Source organism: Sceloporus occidentalis, unplaced genomic scaffold, assembly GCF_023333645.1.
Source record: "Sceloporus occidentalis isolate IW3139 unplaced genomic scaffold, rSceOcc1.0.p SCAF_10, whole genome shotgun sequence".
NCBI classification, from domain to species: domain Eukaryota; kingdom Metazoa; phylum Chordata; class Lepidosauria; order Squamata; family Phrynosomatidae; genus Sceloporus; species Sceloporus occidentalis.
Genome location: NW_028316990.1, coordinates 12,529,519 through 12,547,690, shown reverse-complemented (window position 1 = coordinate 12,547,690; position 18,172 = coordinate 12,529,519). Strand labels below are relative to the sequence as shown.

At 39.5% G+C, this 18,172-nt stretch overlaps 1 protein-coding gene across 6 annotated transcripts in view; it reads right to left on the bottom strand.

Annotated features, from left to right (window-relative positions):
• The window catches only part of ZNF536 (zinc finger protein 536), a 479,395-nt gene that overhangs the window by 76,615 nt on the left and 384,608 nt on the right, over positions 1 to 18,172 (bottom strand). Inside the window, exon 10 of one of the 6 annotated variants that reach the window (XM_089539954.1) lies at positions 13,103 to 13,143. The exons of the other annotated variants lie outside the window; for them this stretch is intronic. Within the exon in view, the coding sequence (XP_089396080.1) occupies positions 13,130 to 13,143 (14 nt within the window). The 3' untranslated portion in view covers positions 13,103 to 13,129. The remainder of the gene's footprint in view (positions 1 to 13,102; positions 13,144 to 18,172) is intronic. 6 annotated transcript variants of the gene reach the window in all.

Sequence of the window (18,172 nt, the reverse complement as noted above, 5' to 3'; positions counted from 1 at the left end):
CAGTCACATGTGGCTGTCTAGATACAACTAATCAATATTCCTAGCATTCCACATGATTGGCAATGATAGGAAGGGGGATTAGGAGCTGCAATACAACCACATCTGGAGGGCCCCTGATGCCCAGCCCTATCTTAGATGCATAAAGATTCCTTAGCAGTCCTACCACCATAGTGGCACAAATGGCTTTAGGCTATTACATAGGAGAAGTATTACTTGCCTTCTCTCTGTTGAATCTATAGAGTATGAGGATATGGGGAATTACTATCTACTGAGGTTCAAAACTGGTCCATCCAACACAGGATGACTTCCTCTATGCATGTAATTCTTCACTAATGTTCCTTTTTAAGGATGCAATTAGTAATTTTAATAATTTTCTTCCTGGTTCAAGGAAGATTTATGAAATTGTGCAATTTTTGAAGACTATTCACAAATCAGGACTTATTGTGCACAAAATTCACATAGGGTTGGTTTTTGCAGGGAAATCATTTCTTGCACAGAAAACATCGTTTTCTGCTCATAAAATGCTATTTTCTTTGCAAAACAACCACATGGATTTTTTTTTTGTAAAATAAGTCCCAAATTTCAAAGACTTTTGCCACTCTTGAAGCATGTTTTTGATCGTTTTTCAAATATTTTTTGATATTTTTTCCCATCGATCTTCTACTCTCACTGGAGATTATTTTGGGGTGCCAGGGATTGAAATTTCAAAACATGTATTCTGTGACTGAGCCATAATCAAAATTATAAGTGAATGGTCAGTGATAGAAGATTGTTGAACAACCACATCCTGAAGACCAATATCTTTACTCTGAACTTCTTTATTGCTGCATCTCAGAAAATGTAGCCCTAAGTAGCCATATTCTTAAGTCTGTGACTTTAAGTATATTTATTAAAATATAAATCCTACAAAAATCAGTGAGACTTATGTCCAAATAGACATTGTTAGGATATGAATTACTGCTAATCATTAAAAAAAACCCCAACAACTGCCTCTGGAACAAATGGAAGCTCACTCTCCAACATATTGTTTTGTCTATCAGTTTGATATTATTATAACCGTAGCCCTAAAGTCATTGTCATTGTTCTTGAACTTAACACCACAGTGCATGTCTAAGATATCACACTTAGTGAGAAAATAATACTGCAAGCAATTTATCTGATTTTTTTCAAAAGGATCCTGAAGAGCATCTCATTGAAATACAAAAAAAATACGGTGTACTAACAAAAATTACATACTTGACACAATTAACATGGAATTTTTTTTTGTCTCCCAACTATAGTTAGCAGGCAGCATTTTAATGAATAAATGATCATTTGTGTCAGAGATAAGTGTAATTCTAGATGTGTTCCATATGACACACTGCTTGTTCTCCATGCTATGAGTCTATTGCTTTTTGCGTTCACAAACAGGGTGATTCAAAAAGCATGCTGAAAAACCAGATAAAAACAACTTTACTTTTGCATCACACTGTACTTAATGAATAGATTTTTGCTTTTTTTTTTCCTTATAAAAGGAATAAAAACCAATCCTCCTCCAAAAGGTAACATGACAAAATCTCTGGATGTGCATTTATTGTGGGCAGTAATTGTGTAAACCCACAATACAAATTATGTATTTTTAATTAATTCTGTGGATTATATAGCCATACAAGTGGAAAGAAGATTGCATCCTACTTTGATTGCATTGGTAACTCATACCCCAGGTATCTTTCAATGAGCTGGCTGGTTCCCATAGACTCTTCCCATGTATTTGTCCATAAACATGAATGTGTGAACAGACTGATGACTGCATATTTCCCATCCCACATCTCTGCATCACATGGAATAGCCACCCTTTGACTATGGATCAGTTTCTTTGCTCATATTTCCCATGGTGAAGTCATCTTTAGATTACTTCACCTCATCAATTTCACATAATAAGTATTTTTTATGAATGTACCCCTCCCCAACATGATGACAACTGGTATTTACCACATCAGGGAGCCTGTTAGCTCCCAAGCTTTTCACCTGATATAGTAAATACCAGTTGTCACTAAGTGGGGGTGTATTCATAAGAAATGTTCTCCATTTGAAAATGCAGAAGTAAAGAAATATCAGGGTAGTTTTGCCATGTCAAAAATGGACACTGGAACCAGATGTTACAAAGTCTACTGCCAATCTGTGGAAGCATTTTTTTTTTATTCTGATATAAATCCCTTTGTTTTGTTCCCAGGAAATCTTCATGAACATTGTTCTTCATCTCCCTCTCCACCCTTCTCTTTTGGGTAGATCGAGAATTCTGTAGAAGTGGGCCCCAAACTGTGCCCTTTAAGAGATATTGGACTTCAGCTCCCAGAAACCTCTGTCATGTTTGCCAATAGTCTGGGATTCTGGGAGCTGAAGTCCAAAATCCCTTAAAGGTCACAGTTTGGGGCTCATTTTTAATAATGGTTGCATCCACACTACAGAAATAATCCATCTTGACACCACTTTAACTGCTGAGGCTCTATGAAGTGTAGTTTCATGAGACATTTAACCTTCTCTGACAGAGAGCTCTGGTGCAACAACAAACTACAGTTCCCAGAAATCCACAACACTAAGACATGGCAGATAAAGGCCCCATACAGACTGCCAAAATAAATCTGTTTCAGGTCACTTTGGAGGTATGCTGTTTAAATGATGCATGAGTCCTAAGAGTCTGGAAGCTGCACCAAAGCTGTGCTCCAGTCCTTAGGACTGGATGGTGGCTTTGGACTCTTAGGACGGACTCTTAGGACTCATGCAACATTTAAACAGCATACCTCCAAAGTGACCCGAAACAGCTTTATTTTGGCATGTCTGTAAGGGGCCAAAGTAATGTCAACTTGGATTATTTTTGCAGTACGGATGCAGCCAATGTCCGTTCTCAATATAAAAGACAACTAAGAAAGATAAAACATTAGATTGCTAGACCAATACTGTTTACTCCAGTGTGGTGTAGTGGTCTGAGCACTAGACTATGACTACGGAGACCAGGGTTCAAATCTCCACTCAACCATGGAGACTCACTAGTAGACCTTGGGTACGTCACACACTCTCAGCCTCAGAAGAAGGCAACAAATCAACCTCTGAACAAATCATGCCAAGAAAATCCTGCGATTGGTTCTTAGGGTCACCATAGGTCAGAATCAACTTGAAGGCAAACAGCAACGGTTTATTCAAAAATCCCTCAAATAAGTAATTAAGCACGGGGCCAATTTATTTATGCACATGGCATTGGTAATGTTCATTAACCTTTTCAGAATTTTCCAATTTTAAACCAATATCAGGACATTTTATGGGAGAACCCAGTATGCTTATGGGGGGAAGGGGGGGAGAGGATGGCCTTTTAATATCACAGGACCAAAACAACCAGAGACTGTTCATTACAGTTATTCAGTATACATGGTAATTCTCAAATTATACAGCTATACCATTGTACATCTTGATGGCACGTAGCCTTGTTCCACCGCATTGTACAATTCAAAAAAGTACCAACATTTTTAGTGGTAAGAAATGGGTGTGTGTAATCTGATCAAGAATGCTTTAGAATTTTAAAAGCTAATCTATTCATCATTGTTTTCATCTTCTACATAGAATATATATATATATATTGAAATGTTTTAGAAATAGCCTCTAGGTGGTGCTAATACTGCATTGCTTTGGTGTTTGAGCACAATGAAAACATTAATTTGCTATGAGATAATTTTTGACGTAAATGTAAAATGGTGCCCATTCGAACTCAGTAATGAAGCATAGTGCATTTCTACAGCTCCTAATTTGACTAGTTAAATGACTCCATTACGTGTCTAACAGACAGAAGCAAATAATTTCTGGTCAGTTGACGCTCACTTATCCGTATCATTTTACCCTGAAAATAAAGTCTCTAATCTACAGTTTCTTTGTCTTAGTTTTTAATATTATTAAAGCACACATACTTGAGTAATGAGAAATGAAAACAACAGAAACTAACAAAAGGGGAGGAGAAGAGACTTCATAGTCATACATTCTAGCTGTATTTTAAATATATATATATATATATATATATATATATATATATATACCCTCAGAAATAAGTTAAAAACAACAAGGTTATTTTGCCTATATTGTTGGAGGCAATAGTCTCTCTTCAGATGAAGAAAAAAATACTCTGTTCCAAATATATTTATTTATTATGGCTTTTGAAACAGAAATCGGAAAGATTACTCTAAGCATAGCTGCTAAAGTTTTAAAGCTAAGTTTGGAAATATTGTTACAGTCTCTCCATAGTAGGTATTGACAGAGTAAATAGGGCAGCCATCTTAATAAATATCAGGTGATGAATAATTTTGCCTCGAGGAACCAAAATGGTTAACACCGAATCTTTATGTTCCTTTTCTAAATGCTTTTCCCCCCCTTCCTGTTGAAAACAAGTTTAGAATTAAAGCATATCACTTTACACATATTGCATGCATATTAGTGAGACACAGCTGTTTATGCCTCACTCTTAAGAGCCATATGATTAAGTTATGGGATATCAGATAATCCAAAGTCTCTTTCTATTGGTCACCTTCCAGAGACAAAGGCTTTTTAGTTTTAAGTCCGTTTAATGACAGAATGTCCAATTCGACAAATGTGTGAGTAATTCCAATGGAACACCTGTGGCTCCCTCTGCAAGACTAGAGAACAGAAGATATAAAATGTCATTACAGTAGCATGTGGTGACCAACTTTTATCTGGAAAAGAAAGGAGGAGGGAATATTCATTGACTTGCTTGAGATCAAACTCACTCAGTCACATTCAGGGTTCCAGTGTTTCCAGGGACTAAAATGCCATCTTACTTAGATTTAGTGTAATTCTTCATTAAGTTTCTTCTTGAAGGAAGCAATGGAAAGTTTTAGCCAGTTTTGTAGACTATTCGCAATTCAGGGCTTATTCTGCACAAAATTTGCAGATGGTTGTTTTGCACAGAACTTTCTTCACAGAGAAGGATATTTCTACATAGCAATAGTATTACCTATGCAGATAATATTGTTTCATGTGCAGAAAAATGCTGTCGTCTCTACAAAACAACCCCATGCAATTTTTGCTCAGAATAAGTTCCAAACTTTGAAAATGTTCATTAGTCCAGGATTTTTCTTGTCAGGATTTCTCAAAACTTGAAAAATGTGTTTTTCAACCATTTTTCCCCAAATATGTTTCCAACCCTATATATTACAGATCAAAAGGCCAGCCATCTTTCTTCTTTGCTGACTCTCACTGTTCATGCACACCCCATACCACCACACTAACCAGTAATTTCACAGATGCATGCAAGTATCTTAGTTTTCAATGGAAGGTAGATAACTCAGAAATGGTGATAAATCTAAACACTTGGAATTAAGCTGATTTAGGGGCTATACAGATGGGTGGCTAAACGTTACCAGTCTTTGCCCCTGGTCGGTTCAGTGGCAGCCACTCGGTGCAGCACTGACACACTCCCTAAAAAGAAGCTGTTCTAGGCAGCTTCTTTTTAGGGGTGACATTATGGTGCTCATGCACCATGATGACGCCCCTTCTGGCAAACACCATTTGAGCACCCTGACATGCATGGCATCATTATGGTGTGCTCTGTGTGGACAGGAGCATGCCAAGATGGTGCATGGGCACCGACAGTAGGATTAGGTGCATGTGGCCCCCCAGATCTATCTAGCCCTAATTTTGGGCCCAGGCCAGGACAAAGTGCCCATCTGTACTGGCGCTTAGTCCCTCTGAAGTCTGTAAAATTCTCAATCACCTTGAGTACACATGTTCACCCTGAGTGGGATGCCTGTAAACTGAGCACTAAGAGGCTGTACATACAGCCCGTAAGGAGCAGTGGGATGCCACCCCTTTCCTAGCCAGATTGGGGCCACGACAACCTCCTGCTATGGCCCTGATCTGGCCTTTTGAGGGTACAAACAGGAACCACAAAAAGTGGCTCCTTTTTGCACGCTCAAAAGAGCACCATAGCCATGTTGCCGCAACTATATGGTGCTCCTTCAGCGCTGCGTCATATTAATGCAGCACCAGAGGAGCGCCATAATGCCACATGCCATGTGGAGCAGCATGCAGCATCCAGGTGCCCTGTGGGGGACTCTACACCCTGACTCTGCCCCCGTGCCAGTGTTAATGGCTGATGTGTACCGGGCCTAAGTTCTCATTGAAAATGCACTGTAAACTACCTTATAGTCCTCATATTTGCTGATTTTAGAAGGTTAACATATAGACTACATCTTGATTCTTTGATTAATTCAGATTTGTACTCTCATAGTATGCAGGACTAAAGCTAAAGGCTATCTGGGGGTCAATAGAACCACCTGGTCTAAATTTCTGCAAACTGTAAATTCTTGTTTTTTGAGATTTGCAACCTACATTAAGTGGCTAGGAATGAGTAAGTAAACAGAGGATTAAACATGTGATGCAAGGAAATAATCAAAGTTGTGCTCATAACTTTAATAGCATGTCCACAAATGTAAGTCAGTGCTAACATCAAATCATGAACAAATGTGTATCAACTGGCCCTGACTAACTTGAGAAAAGGCAGGCAGTACCATCAACCTATCCAACATGCTAGAATGAGTAGCAATATTTTTTCTCAATTTTTTTGTTTTGCTTTGTTTGTTTGAGCAGATAGCTTGCAGTGTTCCTGACCAGTTTCCTGTTAATCACATACACAAGCTTTATGCATGATTATTTCCTTCTTTTGAACAGAGCACAAGAGGTTGATCTCTAACCTTTTGCAACCCAGCCGAAATTACTAACCCCATCCAGAAGCCAAGCCCCATGGGCTGCTGCTATGGGGAGAAGGGAAGGGGGGCTACTTAGTGGTAGTGATGGCTTTTGTCTCCTCCAGTCTCTAAAAGAGAAAGTCAAAGGAACAACAATGTTGTCATTCTCTGCACCCCCCTCTCTCTATCTCCTTCTCATGCAGGGGACAAGAGGAAGTCATGGCTTCCAAGTTGCCTCTCTGCCTTTTCTTTCTAAGGCTATTTCATGACCCGAGCAGCATACCCATGAGGTTCAGATGCTGCCTGAGATGGGTGGTGGTTCCAGAGAGCACCCAGCTTTCTTGGCTCTTGTTGGGCAAATTCAAAATATTAGTTATGACCAATAAAACCCTATGCACTTCAGGTCCCCCTTCAGTAACTCTTGTGCCCCTCCCGGGGGGGGGGGTACTGCCCCATCATTTGAGAACCATGGGTATAACTTTTAAAAAACTTTTAAAATATACAATTTTATTGAAGTAGCTTTGGGGCTAGCTTGGCCCAAACTTTTACTATTGGCTTTAATGGCTCTAGAAAAAAGATGGGCAAGCTCCAGGGCCCCATTAGAGGCCACAATGACCTCCCACAACCAATCCCATAAAAAGAATGAAAAACAAAACAAAACTGGAAGTGGTTTAAAATCTCTTTTAAAGCAAGGAATTTTAAAAAGAGTTTAAAAGAGTTGTTACAGCTGTTATAGGATTCTAGAAGTAGACACTCTTTTCCTTGCCCCCCCCCCCGCCGGAGTGGATTTCTGGGGAATCTATGAAGGAGTTGAAGAGGCTCCAGAGTAACCACATAATTTCCCCCTGATCTAGAGAAAGCTAATGTTAAAAAGATCATCAGCTACAAGAATGACAGAGAATCCAGAATAAAATCAAAATGTACCGTTTATTGCAATGTTTCAAATAGACTTTTTTTAAAAAAAAACATTTCAGGTGCGGCAATAAAGGAAAATTGCAGTGGGCTCTGGCCAACATTTTAAAAGAAAAAATAAATAGGTAGCATTAGGCAAGGAGGTTGAGTAGCCGTGAATGGGGCAAGTGATGTAACACTTATGCTTAATAACAGCTCTAGGGAAGATCAAGGAAATTAAACACCAGTAAGCTCAACTTCAGCAGTGGGGAAGATATTGGAAACACTAATCAGGGACAAAACAGGGAAAGTTATGATTTAATTAAAGATATTCAGCATGGATTCACAAAAGGGAGATCATACGTAACAAAAACTAATAGAATATTTTTTTTGGGGGGGGGGAGCCACACATGTAAAAAAAGAGAAATGAAGATGGATGCTGTGAGCATGATTAACAGCCCTCTGTGTTTTGTTACCACCTGAAACGTTTGTTCACTAAACACATTCCACCGATGTCAATGAGGAAACCTGCACTGATTTCGTTGCTTCCTAACTTTGAAAGTTGTGTTGAAGAGCTGGTGTATGCAAGAAGGTGTCTCTGTGTGTGTTTTAATGAAGATTTTGAAAAACTGAAAGGAGTGTCATGTCTCCAGTGGATGAATCGTCTTTAGAGACTGACCTAGGATTTCACTGCCCAACTCCACGGAGGTGTGGCGATGTAGCTCTCAGGAGTGTAATCACGAAAAAAAGACAAACTCAGTTGACCACTAGATGTAGAAGTGCTGTTAGAAACACTTGGCCTGCTGTTGTACTTTTGATAGCAATGTGCTTGTTAAAAGTATTTATTCTCACAGGGGAAAATGAGCAATTTAATCATATTTCACTACTACACTGCAGGAATATCTTCAAAAACAGCAGTTTTCAACAGCTTTCACAGGGAGGACAAAGTCTCTTCTCTGAACAAGCAGCAGGATGAGGAGGATTGTCTGTCATTGGCTATCTCACACTGCCCCATCCTTTTGCTGTGGCCATCTTGAGTGTATTCAAGGATTTTGTGGGGGAAATGAAAAGGTGTCTTGAGAAGGATGCTCCCCACTGGAGTCTCTGGACAACCAAGAAGTCCTTCTCTCCTTTTTTTTTCCTATTGAGTTTCCAAATATTCTTTACACCACAAGCTCAGCTGGAGATCTGATTGCAATGGTGCAGAGCGCTGCCTTGTGGACCCTCTGACTACTTAGCTGGTCACTCAATCTTCTTGTTTTTACCATGACCAATAAAGAACTGGTCATGACCCATAAAGCCCTATATGGCTAGGTCCAGGCTATCTGAAAAACCACATCTTTCTAATAAGAGACTACCTTAAGTGTTAAGATCCTCAGACAAAGGTTACCTTCACAGACATGTTTGGTGAGGACATAAGAGAGGGCTTTTTCACTGGTCACTCCCAGACTGTGGAAGTCTGTGCCATGGGAAACTAGTCTGGCTCCCTCTCTGCTCAATTTCTGCTGTTGTCAAATATGTTTTTATTTAACCAGGCCTTCAGCTGCTAACTGGATATTGCGGAAGTGTCTTTTAATAATGTCTTGCAAGCGCAGGGCTGTGGCTTCTTTGATCGAGTCTATCCAACTGTAATGTGGTCTTCCTCTTTTTCTACTACTCTTCACCTTACAAAGCATTATCATCTTTTCTAATGAGTCACATCATCTCATGATATGTCTGAAGAACAATAACCTCAGTTTATTCCTTTTGGCTTCTAGGGAGAATTCAGGTTTGATTTGCTCTTGGACCCATTTATTTGTCTTTTTTGGCAGACCATGGGCAAGAGACAGACCATCCGAAAAGGAAAAAAAAAACTCAGGAAAAATGGGTTGTTTTTGTGCCACAGGGCCGACATAATGGGTGCGCTACTGCGCCACACAGCAACTTGCAGATGCCAAGTGGCTCTTACGCAACAATGGTGGTGCCCGTGTACATGGGGCACCACCATTGTTATGGCACCATGCCGTGTCAGGGCTAGGGACTGTGGAGTTGCCGCGCAGTCCCTAACCTTAAAATCGGTGCCAGCATGGCGCTTCATGACTATTTGTATCAGGCCATGGTTTCCACAGAACTCTCCTCCAGCAGCACATTTCAAATGAGTTGATTCTCTTCCTATAGTTTTATTCATTGTTCACCTTTCAGAAACATACAGAGAACCATACATTCTATTAGGAGGGACTTGTGCTTAAATTAAATAACACAGATTTCACTGGGTTAACTTTAGGTATGACTTAACTAGGATGCAATCCTCTAATTTTAGGCTATTTAGGAGAGGCAGACTGTAAAGAATGCTAAAGGCACTCTTAAGTGATCTTCCTATCTACCAACAAGTGGGTATGAACTGATGTTAAGAAGGATCAGGCAGTTAAGGAATTTAGATGGAATTTCTTGACACCAAAGTGATAGGAAAGGTGTGAGAATCTACCAAGCAGAACTAACAACAGGTTTAATGGTAGAAGGAGATGGTCCTAATAAAGACATACTAATTGCACACTAAGGGTTAACCATTTCAGAAGCATTCTTCTTTCTAGAATAGAAGAAGCAAAACTTTTCAGCTGAGGGGGGGGGGAGATTATTTTGAAAGGAAGAAAGAAGTTGTAAAGGCATCTTGTCAGTGTATGTGCCTTCAAGTCCCCTGTCGACTTATTACAACCCCATGAATTTCATAGGGTTTTCTTAGGCAAAGAATACTCAGATGTGGTTTTGCCAGTTTCCTCCTTTGAAATAGAACCTGCAGCATCTGGTATTCATTGGTGGTCTTCCATCCAACTACTAACCAGGGCTGACCCTGTTTAGCTTCTAAGATCAGACAGAATCTGGTGTTTATTATTTATTTAAGCCCTATTAAAAGTTATCTTAGATAAGAACAATAGCTAAAATATTGGCATGTATGAAATCAAGCTACAAATAGGGAAAAACAGAGAGAGTCAGTGAAAGAGTTTCACTAGATATAGCAAAGCTCTGCAGCCATCCCTGTTGAAAATCCTGTCTCATCTTGAAGAGCAACTATCATTTTTTTCTTCAGATTTTGCTATGGATATTTTGATGGCTGCTTTGTTAACAACCTGTCCCCTCTCCAGCTAACAAACAAACAAACAAAAACAAAACAAAAATATACAAGTAAATGGGCCATTATCTGACCAAAATAACAGAGAAGATGGCTCTGGTACAAAAACAGATTTTCATACTGTAAGCAGTTCCACATCAGTGTCCATTTTGACTCTGACCTTCAGTCTGGTGTGATCAATTTTCAGTTGAAAGTTTAGATTTCAAAATGGAGAAGGGAGTTCTGGGTTAATCTCCATGGATACTTCAGGACAGGGATGGAAAATAGAGCTCTCTGGATGTTGTTAGACTGCACATTATATTATTTACAATTTTCTATATTGGCTAGGAGTGATGAAACCTCAGTGAACCATTCTGTGGAGGCCCCATGTTCCCTGTTTCTGCCTTAGCACCTGCTGGTTGTTGAAATTCTTGCAAAGAATGCTGGACTAGTTGGACTTTGATCTGATCCTGAAAGGTTCTTCTTATCTCCCTTAGCAAGACTACATAATCAGATCACCTCATATTGATCCATTATGTACAGTATTTTACCTGTTAATAGAACCTAGGTGCATGTTGTTAAATAAAAAACAACATTACAAAACAATACACTGGTGTTGTTGTGTTTCTTCAAATCATTGCTGACTGATGCAACTCTAAGGTGACCCTATTACAAGGTTTTCTTGGCAGAATTTGTTCAACGGGAGTTTACCATGGACTTCCTCTGAGGCTGAGAGAGAGTGGGTTTAAATGTCAAAGCAAGGGTACAAACTCTGGGCTCCCAGTGTCCTAGTCCAACACTCAAACCTGTAAATCATGCTGGCTCAACTATGCATACCTAATAAAAACAAATCCAAATAAATTCAGAGGAGTTTACTCCTAGACAGTGGGTACAGAATTTTACTGGTGGATTATATTTTTACTATAGTTCTTAAGTTCCTTATCAATAAGGTGAACATTATATTTCAAACAATGTTTCTTAGAGGTACAGTATATATCAAGCCCATCATTTCATTCCATGGTCTAACACACATAGAGAGACAACCACTGGGAAGTGGACTATGGAAGACTGCACACAATTCTTCATACACACACCCTTCTCCAAATACATGCAAGACTACAACTGGGTAGAGCGGAGATTTTGTGGCTTTAAGGCTAAATGATGCTTCACAACTATCAGGGATACACTCAAGTGCACGATCCATTTAGTCACCATGGGAAAATATTAAAGTACTAAAAACTTGTAGAGTATTTGCATACAGAGCCTGCATAAAGCTCAGGTACCTGCACTAGGGAGTTAAGATAAATTTGTCTGAGATACCAGGCTTGTTTAAACAAAATGAAAAAGAAATCAAATAAATAAAATGACCATTTTGTTGATTAGGACAAACACTGGTTCTAATACAGACGTAGCTTCTTTGAGGGATTCTGAGAGTTGTGACCAAAAAAGTAACTTTTTAAAGCTCTGAAAAATGTATTTATGCTTGGAATTCCCTCTGACTACACAGAAATGTTTTGACGGCAGGCATGTGTGCTTAAAGGAACCCGCCTGCATACATTCACTGAACAGCTTTATATTTATGTATAGACAGATAAAAATATGTAATATTTTTCTAGTATGTTATTAGATAAACCCCTAACCAGAGTTTAGGAGGATTCCTTTTTTGATCTGTGACTCCCAGAATCTCCAAGATAACATTAAAACCACTGCCTTTAACCAGAAAAACTGTGGCCCCATTTGTTCCCCACACCCACATCCAATGAAACCTACAAGAGCTAGAAGCTGTTGCCATAGCAGGATATCCTTCCGGCCTCAGTTGACACTGCTTTTGCTCAGACACTCCTTAAGTCTTCTTTTTTCACTTGTTCTGCCCCCCCCTCCATCGTGGTCCCTATTACTGATCACAGTGAGAAAGGACTCCATGGTTTGGACTTCAGTCTCATAGTTTACCCATTGCCTTGACTATCCTTCTTTTTGTTGCTAAGAGAGCTGACCCACCTCAAATAGCAGGCTTTGAGATGCCAGTATGACTATGGGCAAAGACAGGTACCACCTGGATTTTCCATCTCTAGCATCAAAATGGCTGGTGCCAATTTGGGGCAGAACAAGTATCATAGTCCCCCACAAAACACTTCCTGAGACATGATCTCAGCCCCTGTCTGAGTCTGAGAACTCTATCCACAAGGAATGGTTTGTTCATTACAGCATGCAGAACTTTAGCTGTTTCTACCTACTTCCCCCTTGACACATGTTCATAAGATAAAATATAAAAGACTTACTTAGATATCTAAATAATGCTAATTCATCACAATATAGCCTGAATAATTGCCCTCCCCACCCTTAAGGAACAAAAGCCACAAATACAACCCATCTTGAATGAAAACAAAGTGTTAAAAAATACCTGTCTGGATTTTCTCTTGAAAATCAGTCATTGAGAATCATCTGTCAGTAAGACAAAATTAATTACTACATGTGAAATGGAGAAAATCAACATAAATTTAAATATTACATAATATTACAAAAGCTTAAGCAATCCTATTATCTATTAGTCATACATGCTTACGGCTTAAAATGCCCTCCCCGCACCCTCCACCAGATAGCTAACATTGTTATGATCAGATTCAACCAAATCAAAATAAAAGGTTTTGATGTCTTTAAATTTAGTTCCTTTGGGGCTGGGGTCTGTCTGCAAAATATAGTAACTTGCAAAATTCACAGCACAACCCTTTACGTGTCTACTAAGAGGTAAACCCTTTTTATAAATTCAATGGAAGTTTCTCCCAGGTCTTAGGGTACAGAACTTCTTATTTTTCTTTTGGACACAATGGAAAAAATGATTTTGATTTGTGTATTTCTCAGTTTAAACTTCTATCATCAGGTTTAATTCACAGAGTCACTTTCTGCAATGCTGACTCCTTTATGTACTCCGGCATGCAAAGCACATGTTGTAGTCAGTGTTGTAAAGGAAATTCTTTGGGTTTCACTCAGGACAGAAACTACATCTTGAGAAGTCAAAAACACTTTTTGATGCCTCGCACCTCTAGCTATAACCAACTTCATAAAACAAAACTAAACAAGGCATTATTCTACCTATGCTACTTCTGGTAGGCAGGTGCCCATTGCTACCTCATAATTCTTAAATTCCCTACAGCACTTTACCACAGAGAGGTCATCTGAATCATCCATCAAGATGACATGCCTCTTCCACATAACTCAGCTTAAAAAGGCTTTTTATGTTGTCATTCACCATTATGAGCCAGGATCCTGTTAGTGACATATGGAAATGTAAGTCCAAGTACGTCTGCCTATGCCTTATTGTTGCTGTGGAGGTTGGTATTCTCTCCCTCTCTCGGCAATGACCAAAGCCACACATTGCTTTGCTGCAATATTCCCCATCCACAGCCTCAGAGTCACAGAAGAAGACTGGGAGGTGGGAATGCAGGGATGAAAGCAGAATCTAGTTATGTCTTCATAATAAGACATAACTGGCAAGACCTCCAGATGACGTCCTCAGTTTGCGTCTGGCTATGGAGACATGCTTTCTGAATCCTACCAGCTCTCCACCATCCAGAGAATATTTCTGTCTGCTGGACCTTACATTCTACTATACAGGATCTCAGCTTCAGTTTACTTGATATAATGATGGATTTAGATTCAATGCTCTGGGCACAGGGGAAAAAATTAACATAGAATCAGCAAAATCCATGTTCAGTGATAGTCAGACAGAGTTGTGGGAATTGCCCCCAATGAATTCTGCATTTTCAGTATAACATATGCTCTGCATATCAATACAAACCCGTCAAAGTTGACCCAAAGCATTAAGGCACAAGTCTCAGAGGTGTAGCCCATATTCCCTTGAAATATCACACAGGACACTGAAGCTGTACATGGAGACATGCACAATGTCTCTGCTGGGATGTGGGGCCCACACCTCTCAGATTGTAAGTGGAATAACAGGCTATCACCTGAATAGTTTTTGTGGTCTTATTGACCCTAGTCACCACCATGGTAGTAAGAACCTACCCTAGATTCCTCACAATGATATAGCAGTGCAGTGTATTCACAAGTGCATTCAAGTTGTACTTTTCTTGGAGTTAGAAGAATTAACACTGAAGGGAACCCAGCTTGATTTGCCAGTGCCAAGTAACCACACAAAACACTTTGATAAACTCCAGACACTAAAGCAGCCTCACACAGGGAGAAATTTAAGTCCAACCAAAGGGAGTAAACAGAAATCTTATCCTGGTTTTTTTTTTCTTTCAGAGATGCTATATTGGCATTACTGGGCAAATAACAAGGGTAATTATCATAATGTCCCTCAAGCAAAGTTTATTAAGTTCCTATGCAAAGCTATGCAAAGCCTATACAATTAAATCAATTGTTGCAAATACATTAAACTTGCATTTTAATTTGACAGGTGAATATATATTGGGATGCCTTGTAAAAGGGTTTCATGAATTCTGGAAGGCTACACTTGGTAATGGTAGTATGAGATTACTTGGGGGAGGAAGAACAACATTATGATGCAGTTTCTTATATTGTGTTGCTCATTTTGGCACTGAAGCCTTGCTACAAACTCAGTATACCAGCAACAAGGAAGAGGTAGGTTCGAGATGGTACACATAAGGCAGGAAAATGGTGGGGATAAGAGGGGAAGGTTTCAGAAGAAAAAGTAACTCTCTTCCAAACTAAGTTTGGAAAATTCATAGTGACACCACTCCTGTACTGTTAACAGCAGGCTGGCACAAATATATTGGGCACATGAAATATTTTGCTTATCTCTCTGTCAGGAAACACAAAGGGGGGGGGGGGGGAGAGAAAAAAGAGGAGGCATTCTTCCAAGCTTGGAAATGGTACTCCCTTAGACTACATGTCCCACAACATTCAGACAGATGCTGGCTAGGTTTTTGAGGAACTGTAGTGCAAGCACCACATTTGGCAAGCTTAGATGATTCTACACTTAAAGTCAGTGCAATATAAGCAATTGTACGCTGGACAGTGAAGACAGCTGACAGCAGGGAATCGAGAATTCTGTAGATACCACAGGCTGCTTCGGAAGGTAGAAAGCATTAGGGAAAGAGAGAAAAACACATTACTGGTGATTAGACTGAACCAAGGAAGCCACCATCCTGAGTTTGCAAGACCTAAGTAGGGTTATACAAGACAGGGTGACTTGGCGGTCTCTCATTCATAGAGTCACCATATGTTCAAGGCTTCATTCCCACTACCTTTTAAACCAGATCATGATTTGGTACAATCCAGTTTAAAAGAGCACGGTTCCCACTTAATTCGAATCGATGAAGCATTTCAGAAAAGGGGCCCATGCTTTTGACCCATTTAACCCACTGTTTTTTTCCACTTCTTTTGGGCTGAATCGATTTATTTTGAAATTTGAAATGTTATTTTGAACCATGTGGATTTGAATCCATCCCGGCACTCCCTGGCTTCCCCAGTCTTTTCGCCCTGGCCTTCCCCAGCTCCCCTGGCCTCTCCATCCCAGCCTTCCTCAGCCTCCTTGCCTCCTTCCATCCCAGCCTTCTGTCCTCGGCCTCTCCCAGTGCAAATATAATGGGAACCACGTTCTGTCACTGTCAATTCAGATTGGTTACTCCAATCCATGGAAACCAAGTGGGAATGAGATTGAAATCATCTTCAGCCTCATTCCCGGAACAATGGCTGCAAGCTACAAGAAAAGAGATTCCATTTCAACATTAGGAGGAACTTCCTGACAGTAAGGGCTCTTCAACAGTGGAACACGCTTCCTCAGAGTATGTTGGAGTCTCCTTCTTTGGAGTTCTTTAAGCAGAGGCTGGATGGCCATCTGTCAGGGATGCTTTGATTGTGATTTCCTGTATGGCAGGGGGTTGGACTAGATGGCCCTTGTGGTTTCTTCCAACTCTATGATTCTATGATTCTAACTTCATAGAAGCTAACAACAATAATAACAACAACAATACTGTACTTTCTATGTTGACTTTCACTAAAGATTAGGGAATAAAAATATTCAAATATGTTCAAAAATTGGTTGAAAGACTGGTTTCTTGAGTAACAGGAAACCCTGATGACATAAATGCTAGATGGAAAAGAATCTTCACAGTTTGGGATTTATTCAACATAATAAAACACAGATGGGATTTTTATGGTACAGAAAATGGCATCTTTTGTGCAGAAAACAATTTTCCTGCACCGAAAACAAATTTCTTGCACAGAAAACAGTGTTTTCTATGCAGAAAATAATATTTATGTAAAGAACTACTTTGAGATGTTGGACTCAGTTTTCAGCAACTGAAATAAGCAGAGGACACAAGGAAGAAAGTGGAAGGCAGAGAAAGAAAATGGGACATTTTAAAGGCAGCTGAAAAGGTGAAGTGACAGGTGATTAATGGACTGTCCATGCCAAATTAGGACAATTGTGAGGAATGGAGTGTTCTGTGAGTCATAATGGATATATGTAGCCTCCAGTTTTAAAGACAGCATGTATCTAAACATTAGTTGTTATCGGAAGCAACAAGATGAGAGAGGGCTATGGACTTCAAGCTCATGCTCAACCACATAAAGTCACTGTGAGGATTAAAAAAATATATAGATATACCACCATTGATGTTGTCCTGAGATTCTCAGAGAAATGACAAGAAAACAATTTGAAAAAACATACAAAATCCCAGGGTACATAATATGCTTATTGATTGTACTTATGGAGGCTCAGGACGTCATTTCTTCAATTAAGAACAGTTTGCAAGGGTATAAATTGGGAATTCTTTTTCATGTGGACTGCTTAAATCCAAGTGAGTAGAAATACCTATGTTCCCAAAATTATTGCTGACTTTTTATGATTTGATCACCAACAACTCACACTTTTCAATATGTTTATATCAGCCCTGGCCCCTCATAAACACTGATATCTGTACTAAAGGCGCAGCATTTTCTATTATCTTCTTAGACACAGCTTACTTTATCCACCTTTCAATGATGTTGCCCTCAGTGAGAACAATTCCATGATTACAAGGGATAAGATTCAAGCTTGGCCTCAAAATTCTGCCCTCATACTTTCAGGGCTTAGTGAAAACTGGTTTATTGCAGAAGCTTTGTGTTTTTAATGTAGCACAGATGAATGCTAAATCTTTATATATTTTTAAATCCCATATCTCCTAAGGAAACTATTCCAGCTTCTGTTTACAACTGAAGAGTCTGTTCCATGAAACAGAATGGGAAAAATGTACACCAGAAAAACAGAGAGGACTAGAATCTTACGGCAGTGCATCAGACTTTGTCTGTGGAGACCTTGCATCACTAAACCATGACATTCACTGGGTTGCCAGGAATATAAACCATTGTTTTTCATCAGTCCACATTGCAGGGTTGTTGTCAGCAAAAAAGACATCATAGTAAGCTATCCTGAACTCAACGAGGAAAGAATTGGGATGGGAAATGAAACATCTTTCTTCCATTGAATATAACCATCCACAGTTGT